The 17019-nt window shown below is 43.4% G+C and overlaps 1 protein-coding gene across 2 annotated transcripts in view; it reads right to left on the bottom strand.

The window, feature by feature from the left end:
- Positions 1-17019, bottom strand: part of DPYSL3 (dihydropyrimidinase like 3) — an 80744-nt gene that overhangs the window by 21514 nt on the left and 42211 nt on the right. For both annotated transcript variants that reach the window (XM_075009350.1, XM_075009352.1), the window contains exons 2-4: positions 6274-6362; positions 3951-4135; positions 942-1106 (exon numbers count right to left, since the gene is read on the bottom strand). In XM_075009350.1, the coding sequence (XP_074865451.1) occupies positions 942-1106; positions 3951-4135; positions 6274-6362 (439 nt within the window). The remainder of the gene's footprint in view (positions 1-941; positions 1107-3950; positions 4136-6273; positions 6363-17019) is intronic.

The raw sequence follows: 17019 nt of genomic DNA, 5'->3' as shown, positions 1-17019 counted from the left end.
AGTCATTTAAGGGTGAGATTTTTCAAAAGCACCTGAGTGTCTGATGCCCTTGGCGAGACTCAGTTAAAAATAAATAAATAAATAAATAAATAAATAAAGACCGATGTGTTGTAATGCTGCATAGCCTGTGATCTGAGGACCTCAACGTGCGTTATAAATATAAATAAAATAACTACCATAACTTCCATTTCCACGCATAATATTATCTCCTTATTTTACAGATGTGAGAACTGAGATACAGAGCCCTGACTAATCTCGAGATTAATCGAGGGCAAAGGTCTGGATAAAAATCCAGGAGTCTTGAATCTCATTTCTTTAATCATACTCCATGCTCTTACCTATGACATAGACACAATGGCCTAGATCCTCAAAGGCACTAGGCATCTAATTATCCATGGACGCCAGTGAGAGTTAGGCCCAAGTCTATAAAGATGTTTAGGTGCATATGTGCTAACTGAGCCAAAGGAGCTAGAGGTGGGGGAAAAAAAACAAAAACATATGGGTAAAGAGACTCAGGGGCTATGTCTACACTTGCCCCCTTTGATAATTAGCCTTATCAGAGAATACTAATGAAGTGCTGCAATGAATATACAGCACTTCATTAGGCCAATTCTGCCCGTGGCAACTTCGAAGTGTCAGACTGCTAAGTGCCACCATGCCGTGTAGCTGTAGACACTTAGAAGTGCCCGCGCTACTTCGAAGCACCTTTCCTCCCAAAATGCTTGGGGTATAAGGCACTTAGAAGCACCCACAGCTACATGACATGCTGGCACTTTGAAGTTTGAAACTGTGAAGTTGCTGCAGGCAGAATTAGCCTAATGAAGTGCTGCATATTCATCGCAGCACTTCAGCAGCATTCTCTGATCAGGCCAATTACCATGCCCCCTTCAAAGCAGGAGGCAAGTGTAGACATAGCCAGGGTCTCTCATCTCTCTGCAAACCTTTTTCTTTGACGAGTGTCTGTACTTCCTGTTTGATGCTGTCATTCCAGTGAGTGATGTCCACATGCAGGGAGTAGTCACAGCAGGTCTTCCCATCGGCCCACTCTCGCCACTTCTCATATGCTTCCGTCAGGCTGGCCTCTGGCTCAGGGATCACATGGTCAACTGGATGTGCATAAGAGAAGCAAGTAGAATTGAGGGTGTGAAAGGACACTTCCTCCCCATGCCATGTACCCACTAGCCTACTGAGTCCCCGCGTGCTCAGTGACTGCTGCCTTCTCACTGCTCTCTTTACTGAGTGCTTTTCTTAATAAGACTCAGGTCTCTGCTCCCTTAGTACCTTACTGACTTCCCACCTCCCAACTAGACAAAAACAAAAACACCCTTATGGATCCAAACTGCTCCAACTAGCTTCCACTCAGGACAAAGGCAAATAAAAAGAGCAAGCAGCTCTTCAGAACTCCCCCTCCATCATTTTATCAGACACATCCAAAGTGCATTTACCAGAAAGAAAATGCACTGAGCCTTGTCTTAATAGCCTTTGGCATTGCACCAGAGGCTTTTATAGGCTTGTGCTGACAAATCAGCTGGAAGCAGCAGGATGTTTCTCCATCCCCACCACTACTTCCACCCCATTAAAACTAAGTCTCCTGCTAAGACGCAGTTCTAATGTGCCTTGTATTGCCCTTGATGTAATCTGCTGCCATGGTTCATTTTAAAGAACAGGTCCTGCAACCAAGCCCATTATTCCATTGGCCAACAGGAGAAGGAGAGATGGAGGAAAACCCAAACTGTCAGCATGTGGAGCAACATTTTTTCTTATATCCTCAGAAGCTATAAAAAACAAACAAACCAGACAACTGTGACTTCCGCAATAGAGCCCAAGTTATAAATCAGAGCACATCTTTGGCATCTTTGAGGGCAAGGATCACAAATTCTGATTCCTTTTTCAAAAGTGCTGTTTATTTCTTTGGACTGAAAATACTGGGGTACCCTTCTGTCTGTCAGCTCAAGTTCATCTGAGCATGCTGCCCTATTTTGAAGAACACTGTTTCTAGTTGTTCTTTATTAAGTTGCCCAGGTCCTAGCTGTGGGCATTGGAGCTATGCAGACCTCCTGGTGTAGATGTGGATGAACAAGAGTAAGTGCTCATTTCACCTGCTCTCGGAGTGCAGTCAAAAATCTTATCCATGTTTGCTCCAACATGGGCCAGTGATCACTCACAAGATTGATACACCACTGAAATCTCTCAAAAACACTGGGCTCAGGAGTAAGATAGTGACAAAACTTCCAAGCAGGAAGCTTCATCTGGTTTGGGGTTTTATTACAGGTATCTTATCCAGCTCCAGTGGGGCACCTAAATATTAACATGGCTAACATTTGATCATAAGAGCAGGATGAGAGCCAACAAAAATAATAGTCCACACTAAAAAATATGTGATATGAGCCAAATTCTGCCTGCATTACACAAATGCAATCTCATTGACGTCCCTAGGACTGCATACTGTAACGTAGCACAATTTAACCTCTTCTTAGCACTGTACACACATCAACCCTCTAGGAGCATTTAAGTGCCATATGTTAGTTGCTGTGGTTTATTGATAATCGAGGGCAGAAGTGCTTCTGTGGTACTAAAGTGAACCTATTTTAGCAAAGCACAGCTGATGAACTTATAACTCTTAAATTTCAATACCCAAAAGGTGTATTTTTTTCATTGATCAAATAAATTTATCTTCACAATCCTCCACAATCAGATTAAAAAAAATACTACTTCTAAGCTCTAGCAAACATTCTGATGATCCTCCTGCTTCCTTCTAAAACAAAAGGTTAAAAAGGGAGACATCTGAACTGGAGCTCATTCTCAAGGCTGATACTTTTCACCTCAGACTCCAAAAAGATATCAATTACCTTACACATTACAAAGAGTTTCCCCACCTTTGATATTTATGACAGAGGGGTAGCTGAGTTAGCCCGTATCTTCAAAAACAAGAAATCTTGTGGCACCTTATAGACTAGGAGATACTTGATATTCATAGTGAACCCAGGCAGCCCAGTTAACTTAGACACTTGCAGAAACTCTCTCTCTTCCCCACTCCCTCCCATGCTTCTGTCCTCTCTAGCAGATTTGTCAATTTTTTAATTGAATTCTCTTCATCTCATTTATCAGGATTTTCCAAATCTGAAGAAGTGGGTCTGTCCCACAAAAGCTCAATCACCTAATAAATTATATATGGTTAGTCTTTAAAGTGCTACAGGATGGCGCATTTATTTTTGTGAAGATACAGACTAACAGGGCTACCGCTCTGAGCAAATGCCAGAGTTAGGGCTCAGCTCCACTTCCCATTCTAAACCCCTTTTAACTGGAGATATTGGTGAGGCAGCTAAACATGTAAATGGCAGGCGACAATTGTGTGTGTATTGGGGGGGTAGGGCAGGACAAAGAGATGTATATTTCTTCCTACCTCAAACAACAGGTAACAACTTCTAGCTCCATGTTAACGTTAACTGCTCAGATAGCAAGTTTCATATTTGGATAAACTAGTCCATCTAGAGTCTGCTATGGTTCCCATCTAATCAACCACGCCTTCCTTTTTTTTCTTCTCCCTTGGCTCCACCCCATATCTACTGATGCTCCCCATCCACCCTCTTTGACACCAGTCTTTTTTCCACAGCTCATGCTAGCGCCTCCTCCAGCTGCCCAGCTTTTTTTTCCCCTCCTATACCCACTTAACTCCCACACATCCCTCCTCAAATCCTCCTCCAACAGCTGCCATCTCCTAATTCATGCCTCTCCCTTCCTTCTGTATAACAGCACCTTCTTTCCATGGTCACTCTCGCCCAAGTTTCTCCTGCCAAACCCCTCCCCCATCCTCTCTCCAAAACACCCCAACCCTAACTACAACACCACACAGGAACCAAGGGAGCTAAGACAGTAAACAAGTTGGTCTTTTGCACATATAGGAGTCTGAATAAGACAGATCCTTTTTAAAGTCCGCCCATTTGTCTTACTAATCATGGTGGTTCCACCAGCCAGGGCTGCCTTTGTTCCCTGGAAGAAGTCATCTACAGCGGTCATCCCCTTGTACGGCATCTGCAAGTGAGTGTGGACATCGATTCCTCCTGGGATCACCATCTTCCCATTGGCTTCTATGGTTTTAACTCCTCCAGGGACAATTAGATTGTCTCCAATTTGCCTGATGACATAGTAAGCAGGATGGTCACCCACACACATGAAACTTGATTAGAACCCACTCTACCAACAACATACCAAAGTAAGGAAAAACCCCTTTCAGTACAAAGACAACTGACGACTTGAGACTATCTGAACACAGAAGCAGGTAAAAGCCTAAACCAATGCGAAGAAGTTCTGCAGAACCACCACTCAAAGGCTATATCTACACCAGCCCAAAACGAAATCCCCTTATTCCTATCTGCTGTTAGGAATAAGGGGATTTTGAAGTTGCCGGGGTCTTTTCAAAAAGGAGCCCTGTCTGGATGAGCCGTGTCAATTTCAAAGTGCCACGACTGCCGGCATTTTAATGAGGCACTGAATATGTATTTCAGCACTTCATTAGTAAACTTTGAAATGGCCATTTGCATGGCCATTTCGAAGTTTTGGCCTAGTGTAGACACAGCCAAAGATTATGTTCAACAAGAGCACTTTCTTGTAAGAGTGGAAAAGGCAAAACGGATGAATGGTTTCAAAATATCTAATTGCCAGACCTGCCCATTTTACCTTGAGGCTTACGTTTCAGGCTAACTTCTTAAACAGAACAAGAATTCCTAAGACTACTGATACAGCTGCAGGGCTGGCACTGGATTTGCAGGGTTCTGCCATTTCATTCACACCACCAGGTGTCTCTCTCTGGGACATCACTGGCTGCAGCTTTTGTGGACTCGGGGTGATTTTCAAACACAGTGTGATGTTGGGGAAGATGCTCTTCTGACTCAGGGACATTCCTGATAGTGGAGCAAAAGGACACCTTTGGTAACTGCAGTACTGCATTGTGGCCACAGCAGCCAAAAATCCCAGTTTACCAATAATTTCATCTAAGACCTGCACACCTAAAATCCTTCACAATATATACAGCTAGACCTTAAAATGACATTTCACTTCAAATCCTACAATCCTGGAATTCTGTATCCTATATCTACAACCCTTGGATGTGCCTGAAGAATAAAACCCTCCTCCACTGTGAGCATCACAGGCACCTACATCTTCGTCCTATAAGTACACCTATACCTTAGTACTCCCTTCTCTGTAAGAGCTACATATGCATCTTAATATCCTTTGCATACCCATTCCTGAACCGAAACACTGCAGCCCCCACCCCATAAATCCTATATTCACCAATCCTCTTTTACTCTGCTCTTATAAACTAAAAAGCCTGGCTGGCCTCATCAGGGAACTTTCAATCTCTTTAGTGTATCTGGAAAGGAAGTAAAACAGGAATAGATATCTGCTTCTTACATTTCAGTGTCAGCCATCCTAGAACCCAACCCTTCTGGCATACTAGCACTGAATAGTGAGTAAACACTGTTACTTTCCTTCATGGCACGAAACCAGCAGGTAAGAGACTGCCCTTCTCCTCATGCTTAAAAATGTCTCTAAAAACAATTTGCCTACTGCAGGTTTTAAAAAATACATTTCCACCAAGAGAAGGCTGAATATTTTCTTTGTACCACAGAGCAAGGAATTTGTTAAAAGTGTTTTGAGTTCCATTGCTATTAACTACCCTGGGACTTGCAATCAACCAAACTGGGATTTAGTCCCAATTCACGTACTTTACAAATTGAAATGGTCTTTAAACAGTGGAGTCATTATTTCTTCTCCATAAACACACCCAGAAGACAGATGAAAAGCTGAGATTCACAGCTTTGCCTAAAATCTCTGAGAATCTTAAAGACACCGCTTCTCAAAAGCACAGATTCATGCTTTTTAGCTCTTAAGAAATGGAATCCTGCATAGTGATGGAAAGTGTTGTTTACACGACATTTAATCCTTCTAGACACAGGAGAAAACAGAAACTAAAAGATAACTTCTATTCCCAATGCATTTAAATACTATATCATAACACAATAGGGTCTGTGTCATAACTTAGCAGTCTAATTGTGTTTTATTCACTGGAGTTATTGTGTGATGCAACCATGTCATGAGATTACACTCTCTCTTTCTCCCCCAGGAAAACGCTGAAGGGATTCAGTGTGTAAGCAAACTAAAGACTAGCCTACAATTACTGCAGTCAAAAGGTATTTAAAAAAACAAAACAAAACACAAGACTCCTGCCTCTAACAAAAGGTAGATAAGATAATATGGGAATCCTGTACATACTTTATGAGACCATCCTCCATGTATATGTCAGCATAGAACGACTGGTCATCATTGACTATTCTACCTCCTTTGATAAGAAGACGATCGCTCTGTGGATGGAGAAATAAAGCAGTCACGAGTGTTAGAAAACAACACACTTCTTACTGTGAGGAGTCTTCACAATAAAATACAGCTATGCTTCTAAACAACACATATAGTGTGAATTAATTTAGATGATAAATTCTGATAGTTTACTGTGGTCAAGACGAAGTAATACTGAACACTGGAAAATATAGATTGTATTAAGCTATTTCTGTATAAAACTGGTGGTTTGCAGAAACAGAAGTGTGGCAAATTCACATATAGGGCATAACAGAGGAGTTAAAACAAACACACAAGTATTTTTAAATCGGTTAAGAAGAACTCAATGCTTCCTAAACATACTATGTAAACGATAAATATACATATACTGTCCATAATATCTAATATGAATTCAGCAGCAACACTGATGTACTGGTCTGATCTAATGCCCAATGAAATCAATCGGAGTCTTTCCATTGAATTCACTGGGCTTCAGATCAGACTCCCACCCATCAACTGGCATAAAGTAATAAGAAACGTATGACCATTTCTTTGGATATCTCGACATTAATTAGACAAAGATTAAAAATTTGCCAAAATTGTAAAATAAACCCCCAAAGTCAAAGACAAAAAGAGAGACTCCCTCTAGCATGAGCAAGCTTACTTCTTTGTCCTTCCACATTTCGTATAGCTATTGCAGAAGAAAAATCACTCTTTCAAAGAGAGGAAGTTACTCACCTTGTGCAGTAATGATAATTCTTCCAAGATGGGTGTCCCTATGGGTGCTCCACTGAAGGTGTATATATGGTCCTGTGCCTCTAATCAGACATTTTTGGTAGCAGTGTGCACCGAGTCCATGCATGTGCTTTCCCTCCCTTGTGCTCTGTCTCAAGGCTTATCTAGCACAGCATTGGCAAAAGCCCCTCACTTCCTTCTCTACCGCAGAGAACTCTAAAGTAGAGGCCAGGAGGGTGGGTTGGGGAGCACCCATAGAGACACACTCCTCCCCCCAACTCCCAAGACAGAGTACATAAACCCTCGTTTCTATGGAGCCCAATTTAAGAGACTTCAGGAACAATGGATACCCACCAACCCCCGTCCTCTCCATTGCTCCCAATGTGCACTCAACCCAACAGCCCATTCCACTCCTCCCCACTCCCCCCCCAAAGAAAGTACATAAATGACGACTCGCTAGAGCCACCAGAGCTGCTGCTGGAGCAGCTGGAGCCTCCACTACTTCCAGCCACTGCAACTGGAGCTTCCACTGTGGCCTGGACCATTGCTGCTGCAGCTGGAGCTTCAGCTGTGGCCTGGATGACCCACTGTAGCCTGGACCACTGCTGCCACCACCATGTGTTCCTCCCACCTGCGTTGGCCTCCGGTGGTGGCAGCTCCAGCAAATTACCCATTTATCTGAAGGCTGAGTCATGGAGGAGCCTAGCTGGGGAGGGGCACTATGGCAAATACAGAAAACCCTCATGTTTAACGGACACCCCTGCCGCCATTAGTCCATTAAATCGAGCGTTTACTGTAGCAGCTCAGTCTCTGTCACCCATTCAATGCTGGGCTTCTCTGCTAACACTTGAAGACTTCCAAGTTGCTGGTAGCTTCTGTGATGTGGATATTTCTGTCACTGGAAATGGGAGTGAAGTCCACCACATCCATTTCACATTCCATATACGCCTCCAAAACAGCCGTTCTGTGGCAATGAGGTTTCGTGACTATATTGACTTAAACTGGATTTGAAAACGTGAACTCAGAAAGGCAAGATTCTGTATTCCATTCTCCATCCACTGATTACTGTTTTACTCTTACAAGTGGTATAAGACTTCTCTGACGCAATAGAACTTGTGTATCTACAAGCCAGTGGAGGAGCATCCATATTACAATCACTGAGACCTACTGGGGTATTAATTCTCAGATCACCATGACCTACTGTGCAAGTTTTGGTAACTATTTTATTTTAGAAATCAGAAAAAAAAACCTACATTAAAAGCTGTATTATCCGACATTTGAATAACTGTTATAATCTGTTAACTGGCATTTGCTGAGCCACTGGCTGCCGGGACTAGTGGAATAGGGCCATTCACCGGGGCAGGCCAGCTGCCCGCCTGGGGCTGGGGCCAGTGGCTTGGGCTAGCCGGTGGCCCTGTTCCAACAACTGGCACATTCGACCATCCAGCAACTCATGTTTCACAGGGGTGGCGGAAAGTGAAGCCTGTACTGTAGATCCACGCACATTCACATTCACAATCTGCTTGTGTGAGCACACAACTCTGTAACCAACAGAGACCTTAGCTCACCCAGGACATTCACCTTCTGGATTAAATTCACTCATGACTGAGCCTCCTAGCTCCATACACTGGAAGTCTTATTTTCCCTTTCCCACAACACAGAAACCAGTCCCCCAACATAAGGAACAGGCAGCAAGTTTAATACAAACAAGAGGAAATACTTTTACACAAAATACACAATTAACCTGTGGAATTCATTGCCAGTTCTGATGGTCAAAAGTATAAATGGGTTCAACAAAGAACTAGATAAATTCATGCTGTATAGGTCCAATGACTATTAGCCAAGATAGACAGGGCAACCCTAAACTTCTGACTGCCAGAAACTGAGAGGAGAAGACAGGGGAAGCTCCAGAACTGCACGGGTCAGCAGACTGCCTCTGAAACTGGCCATTGTCAGAGACTAGATACTAGGTGAGATGGAACATTTAAATACCATAAAGAAACTGCAGCTCTAGCAAAATTGAGGCTGTTACTAAACAAAGCTGTAATGAAAACCTTAAACGTCTCAGTGTCAGAGTAACAGCTTTTTGGCCCATGTGTTCCGGAATATACTGATGGTAGAACTATAGCTATCATTCTAAGCAGCAAAATCCTGGAAAACAACAAGGTGAGTTGACTTCAGTTTGAAATCTTTGTCATTCCAGGAATCTGAATTAGGTCTTTTACAACAAATTCCCCCAGGGTTTCCAACATGGTTGCACCAAGTGCATTTACACATATTCGCCACTGGCTTTTATGCACAAAAATGGTTGCATGCACAAGCTTTGCACATTTGAAGCCCTTTTAAAATATGGTTGCATATTATTTAGATATGCATAAACACTGAATCCACATTGCATTATTTTAAATGATATTACAGTTTTTACCTACCTGGTCTGGCACCCTCAAGACCTCACCGGTCCCAAATTAGGGTACCTGCCAGAGGTCAATGCCAACCTCTTCGCTGCCACCAGCTGTGGGGCTCTGCCCCAGCCACGACAGAGGGGCCAGTTTTGATCAAATCGGTGACAGGAGGGCACTTGGGAGGAAGAGGCAGGGTAACTGTGGAGCCCTACAGCTGAGGGCCAGAAGCGCAGCTCTGTGGGTGTGGACCAATTCCTCCCCCTTTGCCCAACCACAGGGCTCTGCAGCCACCCTTCTTCCCAAGCGCCTGCCTGTCTTCACTCCTCCCTGAGCTTGGAGTGTTGCAAGTGAGCTATTTGCAGCATTCCAGAATCTCAGGTAGGAGGGGGAAGAGTTGCTGAGGACAGGGCTGGCTTTTCCCTGTGAGTGCCCCAAGTCCAGGAGCACCCATGGGGATGTCAGGCCACAGAAGTCTGGACTACAAAGGTGCAACCTGTACAAATGGGGGCGGGGCGGGGGGGCAGGGGAGACAGTGTATGAAACCACCATGCGATGGTGATGATTATTCAACTGAGCAGGTAACAACGCCAACGGGTAGGTAGTACAAAAAAAAGTTGGACTGAAACTATTGTGTTCACTGAAACAGTTGAGCTTCTCCGTGCAAAGTCAATGGAAAAGGAACAAGATCCTCCGTTTGTGGATCACTGACACAAGACTGTCCTGGTGAGTTAAGAGCCTCAGCGTAGGCTAACTTGGCAGCTCAAATGGACACATCTTTGCCTCAGGATACCAGCCTTTAGCCAATGGCCTACATTTCCACTTCGATCTGCACTTGGAAGGATACTTGGCAACACAGGCTCATGTGACCTGACATTACATAAAAGTCCCATCTGGCTTTTTTTCCCCTGCACAAGTACGTCCACAACAGTAGTAAAGGAAAAATCTTTGCAAATGTACCATTGATGGGTTGTACAAGAAGAACAAAACTCTTAAGGCCACAAATCAATCAAAGCTAATGCTCAGTGTGACCACTGACATTTGAGAAAAAGGATCAGCCTCCATCCATAACTATTTATGGTGAGTCTCGTCAGCCCAGCTCCAGAGACAAACTGGGGGCAATTTCTAAAGGTCTTTTCCATGGAAGCCACCGCACAGGATAGACAGAAGACACACGGGATATAAACAGTACTCTCCAGTCACCTATTTAAAAAAAAAAGAAAAAGAAAAAAAAACCAACACCTAATCTTCTCCATCCATTAAAAAAAAAACACATCCCTCCTTTCTCATAGTCTCAACTCCACCCCGTGCCAACAGAAGCAGCATCCTCTAGTTTCATTGGTAGGAAAGTAGCTTTTTAGTAATGGAGTTGAGGCCATAATCAAACAGTGCCTGAAGGTTCCGTCTTCTCCCACCAGCCAAAATCGTTCTGAACTCTCCATCCCCCCCCTCACACCTTCCTCCTACAGCAAGTTCAGATTATTCTCCAGATACCTATCTCCCCACAGCCATCCTCTTCTTCCATTAGTGAATTCTGGAAATATTACCATAGTGATTGCAACTGGCAACCTAGTTAGTGAGAAAAATATCCCCCTGGGGTCTCTTCTGCATTCAGTACCCAAGGCACCCGAGAGCTGCTTTTTTGTATATTCTCGAGTATATGTAATCAAGACAAAGAAACTGGGTGGGGAAGAAGTTTTAATGAACAAAGCTCTGAACACTGACTGAATTTTGTCTCTGCGTGCTGGAGAGAAAAAGCTTGGAAATTAGCCAAGGTTCCACCTCATTACCAAGCAAAGGCCCTCAATTATTGTATTCTCTAAATCCTTAATTATCAGCTGCTAAAATATCCTCACCCCTCTCTGCACCCCAAAGATGCAGCATTAAAACAAGCCACGAACTTACATCCCACATGCAAACCCAGACACAGGCAAAAGGAGTACTAGCCCGTGGCACCAAAATGTCTTCGCAGAGGGAGAACTAAAGCTTTGCCTGCTCCTTTTCATAGCTGTCTTAAAGTTCACACAGCAGAACTAGGCATATTAAAAGGTTAATCTGCCAAAGACAGTATCTGGGAGCCAAGGGGGTATCCACAGGCAGTATAACCACTTGTAAAAAGGCTAGCCCAATGGGGGTGTCCAAAGGGGCCAAACAAAGATGGAAATGCAGCAGTACCGAGGGGACAAGAGACCGACTACGTTGTCTCTCTTCACCAGCAGTGGGAGATAAGGCACTGGGCTGGGCATCAGGAGACATGACTTTTTCTCTCTGCAACCTCGAAGATGTCACAGGCTAACTTGGTGGGTCAGCATCCTCATCTAGGTAGTGAGGATACTAAGGTTTCCCTCACCTCTGTGAAGACTCAGAAATCTATGGATATACCAACTAAATATTTAACAATGGACACTGGTTTTGGTCAATTCCTCCAGCCAGTAAACAGTGTCAGGAAAGCCCAATTTGGAGACTACTACTGCTATTATAAACATTTGGTTAATGCATGTTTATTTCCCAACACTGCAGAGTCTTGAGTTCCATGAGGCTGCTCAGTCTGCATTATATTCTATACAGTCCCAGTGGTTAAATGACTGGGTATAGTAATCAGTGGAAATGCAGAACTTCACCATGATCTAATGGGTTCTGAATTGATACTAAATGCAGAAAAATTGACTGTAAGGGCCCCAAGGCTCTGGCATATATTGGCATGGTGAGAAAATTCCCTACAACATTTCACTCCCCACCTGTTTGTGCCTAGCGATGCACATAATACAGGAGCTTATACCAACACACCATGGCAGCTTTAAGTATGAGTTCAGGATCTGCTCAGAAAGAAGAAGTTTAGAGACTCTGGAATAATTAAAGTTAGAAAACAAATAAGATAGTTATAAAAAAATTACCCACTTAAATTGCCAGAAAGAACATGAAATAGCAAAGAAATCAACTGAAGAAGTAGTCTTCTTCCCCCAACCTCTCTAGGACAGTTCTCCCCACCTGGCATATACAGTAAATTCTTTTATATCTGGCAGCCCCAGCACTGGGAAGTTGCTGGATATTCATATATTCTGGATAATAGAGACGTGTATCTAGCAATGCATAACATTAAAAAAACCAAGATTAGATATTAACAAACAACAATGTATGCAGTGTACTTTATTTACCAACAATAGTATGGTGCACTGTAAACTTATACTGTGTTTGCTGTATTTATTTGCATTTACTTTCAATATACTGTACTTACGGAAAACATAACTAAAACTAACTTATGGTTAAAATGCTGGTTATTTGAGACTTCCAGATAATCGAATGCTGGATATGAAAGAGTTTACTGTACTAGGAAGCTAGTCTACACAAAATATCTAGGGTTGCCAATTCTGGTCGGACAAATTCCTGTAGGTTTCATCACATGACATAATCTTTAAATTAAAAAAAAAATTAATCTTTAATTCCTGGAGTCTCTAGGTCAACCCTGAAGTGTTGACAACCCTTCAGCAAGCTGAGGTATGACTCTACCCCACACTAGCCTGTCATGGACTAACTGTCCATGTGCAGCTTGTTAATGCATGCTAGCAGCTTCTTAAAACACTCTGATCTAGTCCTCTGAAAACAGGACTAGGTCAAAGTGCTCTAATAAACATGTCAGGAGTGCACGCATAGAGGATTAGACCATGGCAGGGGAGCATAAGGAAGATTCACACAGTCCAACTTGCCTGGAACTAGTTATTCATATAGATGACTACTATGGCCTCTCTCCCTCCACTACCTGTTACGGCCTGTTTTTCCTTTTAAATTAAGGTTCCACATTTCCTTCTTTGCCTACTTAAAATGTGCCAAACACATCCATATACCTACCCATGCAGCAGGAGATGCTGTTTATAGCCTGTATGAAATTGAATTTCTTATGAATTTCCCCTGCCATTTCTAAATGACTGGACAAATAATGACCAGCATCTCTCTTCCACATGCCACCACATAATATGTGTCATGGTGCTGCTAAGAACTGTTGCAGCGGAGAGCATCAGAGGACAAAACTCCCATTAAAGTAGTGAGTGGAAGTTTTGCCCAAGTCTGATCCACAGGATCTGTTCCTGGCTTGGATCCTGAGCCAAACCAAGTGAAGTCAATGGGAGTCTTTCGACTAGCTGGTATGGGCTTTGCTTGCGGCCCATGAACAGAGAACATACTGTGCACACAGAGCCCAAGCCTGTGTGTACTGAACACACATGCTAACCATTATTCAGCTTTGGTAGGGTTTTCTGAAGGCTAATGAACCCTCATTTCAGCAGCTGCTTGTGAGCAAGAGACTACTCTGTCCTCAGCACAGCATGCCTAATAGCGCCTCCTCACTGGAGATGCATAATGCCACTAAGATAAAAAATAATTTAAAAAAATTAAAAAGCACAGCATGATATTGATTAGTGGCCTGCGAACTAAATGCAACTTTCATAGTCACTCCAACAAAAACTCAGTTGTGAGTGGAAGCAAGGTGAATAATTTACAGGCAAGCGAGGACAAAAAGAGAGAGACAAGGTGGCAGAGTCACTATTTGGGGGAAAAAAAAAAAAAAAAGTTAATGGTCCCCTTCTGCTACAGGCAGCTCTCTGAATTCTCCTCCCAGTTCTGGTCTCCATATCCACGCTCAGTTCTGTAGCTGAGAGGGAGGCAGCTATGGAAGAGCAGGAGGTTATAATTAAGGCCCTTCTTTTCTGGCGTTTAGTGATTTTTACGCCAACCTCTTCCCCCACCCCCCCGCAAAAAAAAAGCCAGGTTTCATGAAAGCTATTATTTGGTTTTACCAACTTTCATCCCAACTTTGGACCACTCAAGTGCATGAAACTCCTTATTATGTTAAGAAAATCTAACTCATTGCATCAAACAGACAAGTTTATATCAATAATGAATCAGTCTAAGTGTAAATGCACGGCTACCTACTAAAAGAAGGCAATGTCTGGACGATACAGATGTACATAAACAGGGGCATATATTTTTATATTGTTAAGATTCAGTTTGTGAAATGAAGCACAGCATTAGAGTTACAGATATGGCAAAGTTAATTCTTGTCTCAATTTTCATAATAAGCACCAATGTATTCCTAGGAAATTGTAAACAAAATAACTGAAAACAAAGTACCCCTGTTATAGTTTAGATAAGTACATAGCTGCTTAGGAAGCACTCAAGGGCATCCAGGAATCACCTGTTCTCTATCATTAGCAAGAGGAAAATCCTTCAACTGACTCTGAAAGGTGGTCAAGCTGCTGTCCCTAGAGACAAGGGACCTGGGCTTTGGAATATATCAGCGGGAAAAAATGAAAACTGAAAGCAATTGTTCAGCATCTATTTGTGGAGGCAAGCCACTCCACAGCTGACTTTCTACTTCCAAGCTGGCAGCTAGTGTTGGGGATTGTGGCTTTAGGCACATAACCACCAAATTACACAACACTGTAATGTAGTCCTGCAAAGGTATGTTTTGAGGGGCTAGGTGTCTGAGCTCTCTTCAGTTTACACCACATTCACAGGAGTTTATGTAAGATGCTGTAGGGTGGTCCCTTTGAATTGGCAGGCAAGAGGCCAGGTTACTTTGCCTTTTGGTTTTAAGCACTTGGAAAGATTTTGCATTTGACATAAAACAAACCATGAACTGCTCAACAGGCACAGGTAGAATTTAGGGCTTTCCCTCCCTCTAACTGTTTAGGTTGAAACAATGACTTCCTAGATCTGCCTAGACATTCAGCAACATTAAATATATGCAGCTCATTTTGTCTTGCAGGGTTCCCTCTTCTTGCTGACTGATACCAGAGTGGTAGGAGTCTGAAGTCTGAATCCAGGTCTTGACACTAACTTTATATGCCACCTCAGGGCAAGTTACTTAACATCACTGTGCCTCACATCTACACCCTGGAGAAATTACAGGCCAGTGCCCCCATATACCGCATTTTGAATTCAGACACAAACTTTACCAGCATTCCAAGTGTGTTTAGATCAGAGATTTTGAATCTTGCTTCTCTCTACTTATTGCCTAACAAGGGGGTTGTGATAAAGCATTAGTGTTAAGTACCATGTATGTGTCAGTACTAGCCCAAGATGAGTTTACTTTGACTTTACCAGAATGCAAGTCTTCCTCTTCCTTTAGCTCATCAGACTTCCTTAGCTGACTGCTTTATCAATGTTTGCTATGCTAGACAATGCTGCTAAGCTGTAGGATGCAACTTTTGCAGTTGCCAGGCCCAAAGGAAAAAAAAAATGCATCTGATCTCCAGAACAGTTTAGATCATCATCTCTCCTCCCCCATACAGTGAATACAAAACACAGATTAATACACCTTTCTAAGCACAAAGCAGGCCTGGGTGCACCGCTTCATACAGAGCTCAAGTATCTGTACAGCAAGTCTTACAGACTGAGAACTCTTTAGAATGGAATCCTTCAGAAAATAAAAACTCTTTTGACACCACCCGCCCAATGGCTCCCAGCATAAATAAGGCATCAATGTTCTGTGGTGACAATATTCATGTGGTTGGGTGGCTTGCTGCCTAGCGCACTCATCCTGCAGCACTGTATGCCAGACAGAATGAAGAGAAAGAAGCGAGTGAGACAAATGAGATGGAAAACAATGAAGAAAAGAGAGAAACCACAACTGGAGAAGTCTTAGGACAGACAGAAATGGGACACCCCAAAAGAGATGGTCTGAGATCAGTCACAGACACTGTGGGCCAGCTCTTGGGAAAATCTGGTTTTAAGTGCTGTCTCCGAAAGGCAAGAGGATCATTTAGACAAGCCTAGGGAAGTGGAGAAGCACATAAAAGGGTCTACCGCAGAGCTAAGAACTAAGCAAAGCCATGATTCTGTCATACCTCACAGCATTTACACAGCACCAAAATAAATGCAGGTGATGATTTAAGAGTCAGCAGCCAGTTCCTGTTCCAGAGAACTTGCAGTTGCTAACTTGCTCTCATAGGAAGTTTATTACATGAAGAGAAGACTTACATTACAGAAGAGAAGACTTAGGGGTGATTTAATAGCAGCCTTCAACTTACTGAAGGGGAGCTCTAAAGAGGAGGGTGAGAAACTGTTCCCAGTGGTGTCAGATGACAGAACAAGGAGTAATGGTCTGAAGTTGAAGAGGGAGAGGTGCAGGTTAGATATTAGGAAAAACTACTCTACCAGGAGGGTGGTGAAGCATTGGAATGTGTCGCCTAGAGAGATGGTGGATTCTCCATCCCTCGAGGTTTTTAAGTCCCAGCTGGACAAGGTCCTGGCTGGGATGACTTAGTGGGGGTTGATCCTGCTTGGAGCAGGGGGCTGAACTAGATGACCTCCTGAGATCCCTTCCAGCCCTACGATTCTGTGATTCTTAAACAGGAGTGGAGAATCCCCAGCCCACAGGCCAGATCCGGACCCTGTGGGTCAGGGCTCCTTTCTCCAGTACCTGGCCCGCGGCAGGACAGGGAATGGGGAACCCTGAGCCTCCTCATGGATCAGATCAGGCAATCTGGGGCTAGATCTGGAACGTGGGATTTACCTGGCCACAGGAGAGCAGGAAGCGCGGCCGCTCGTACTTTCC

The sequence above is a fragment of the Carettochelys insculpta genome, chromosome 15 (assembly GCF_033958435.1).
Source record: "Carettochelys insculpta isolate YL-2023 chromosome 15, ASM3395843v1, whole genome shotgun sequence".
NCBI lineage: Eukaryota > Metazoa > Chordata > Testudines > Carettochelyidae > Carettochelys > Carettochelys insculpta.
Note: the sequence above shows the minus strand (reverse complement) of the source record. Positions and strands in the feature narration are given on the sequence as shown.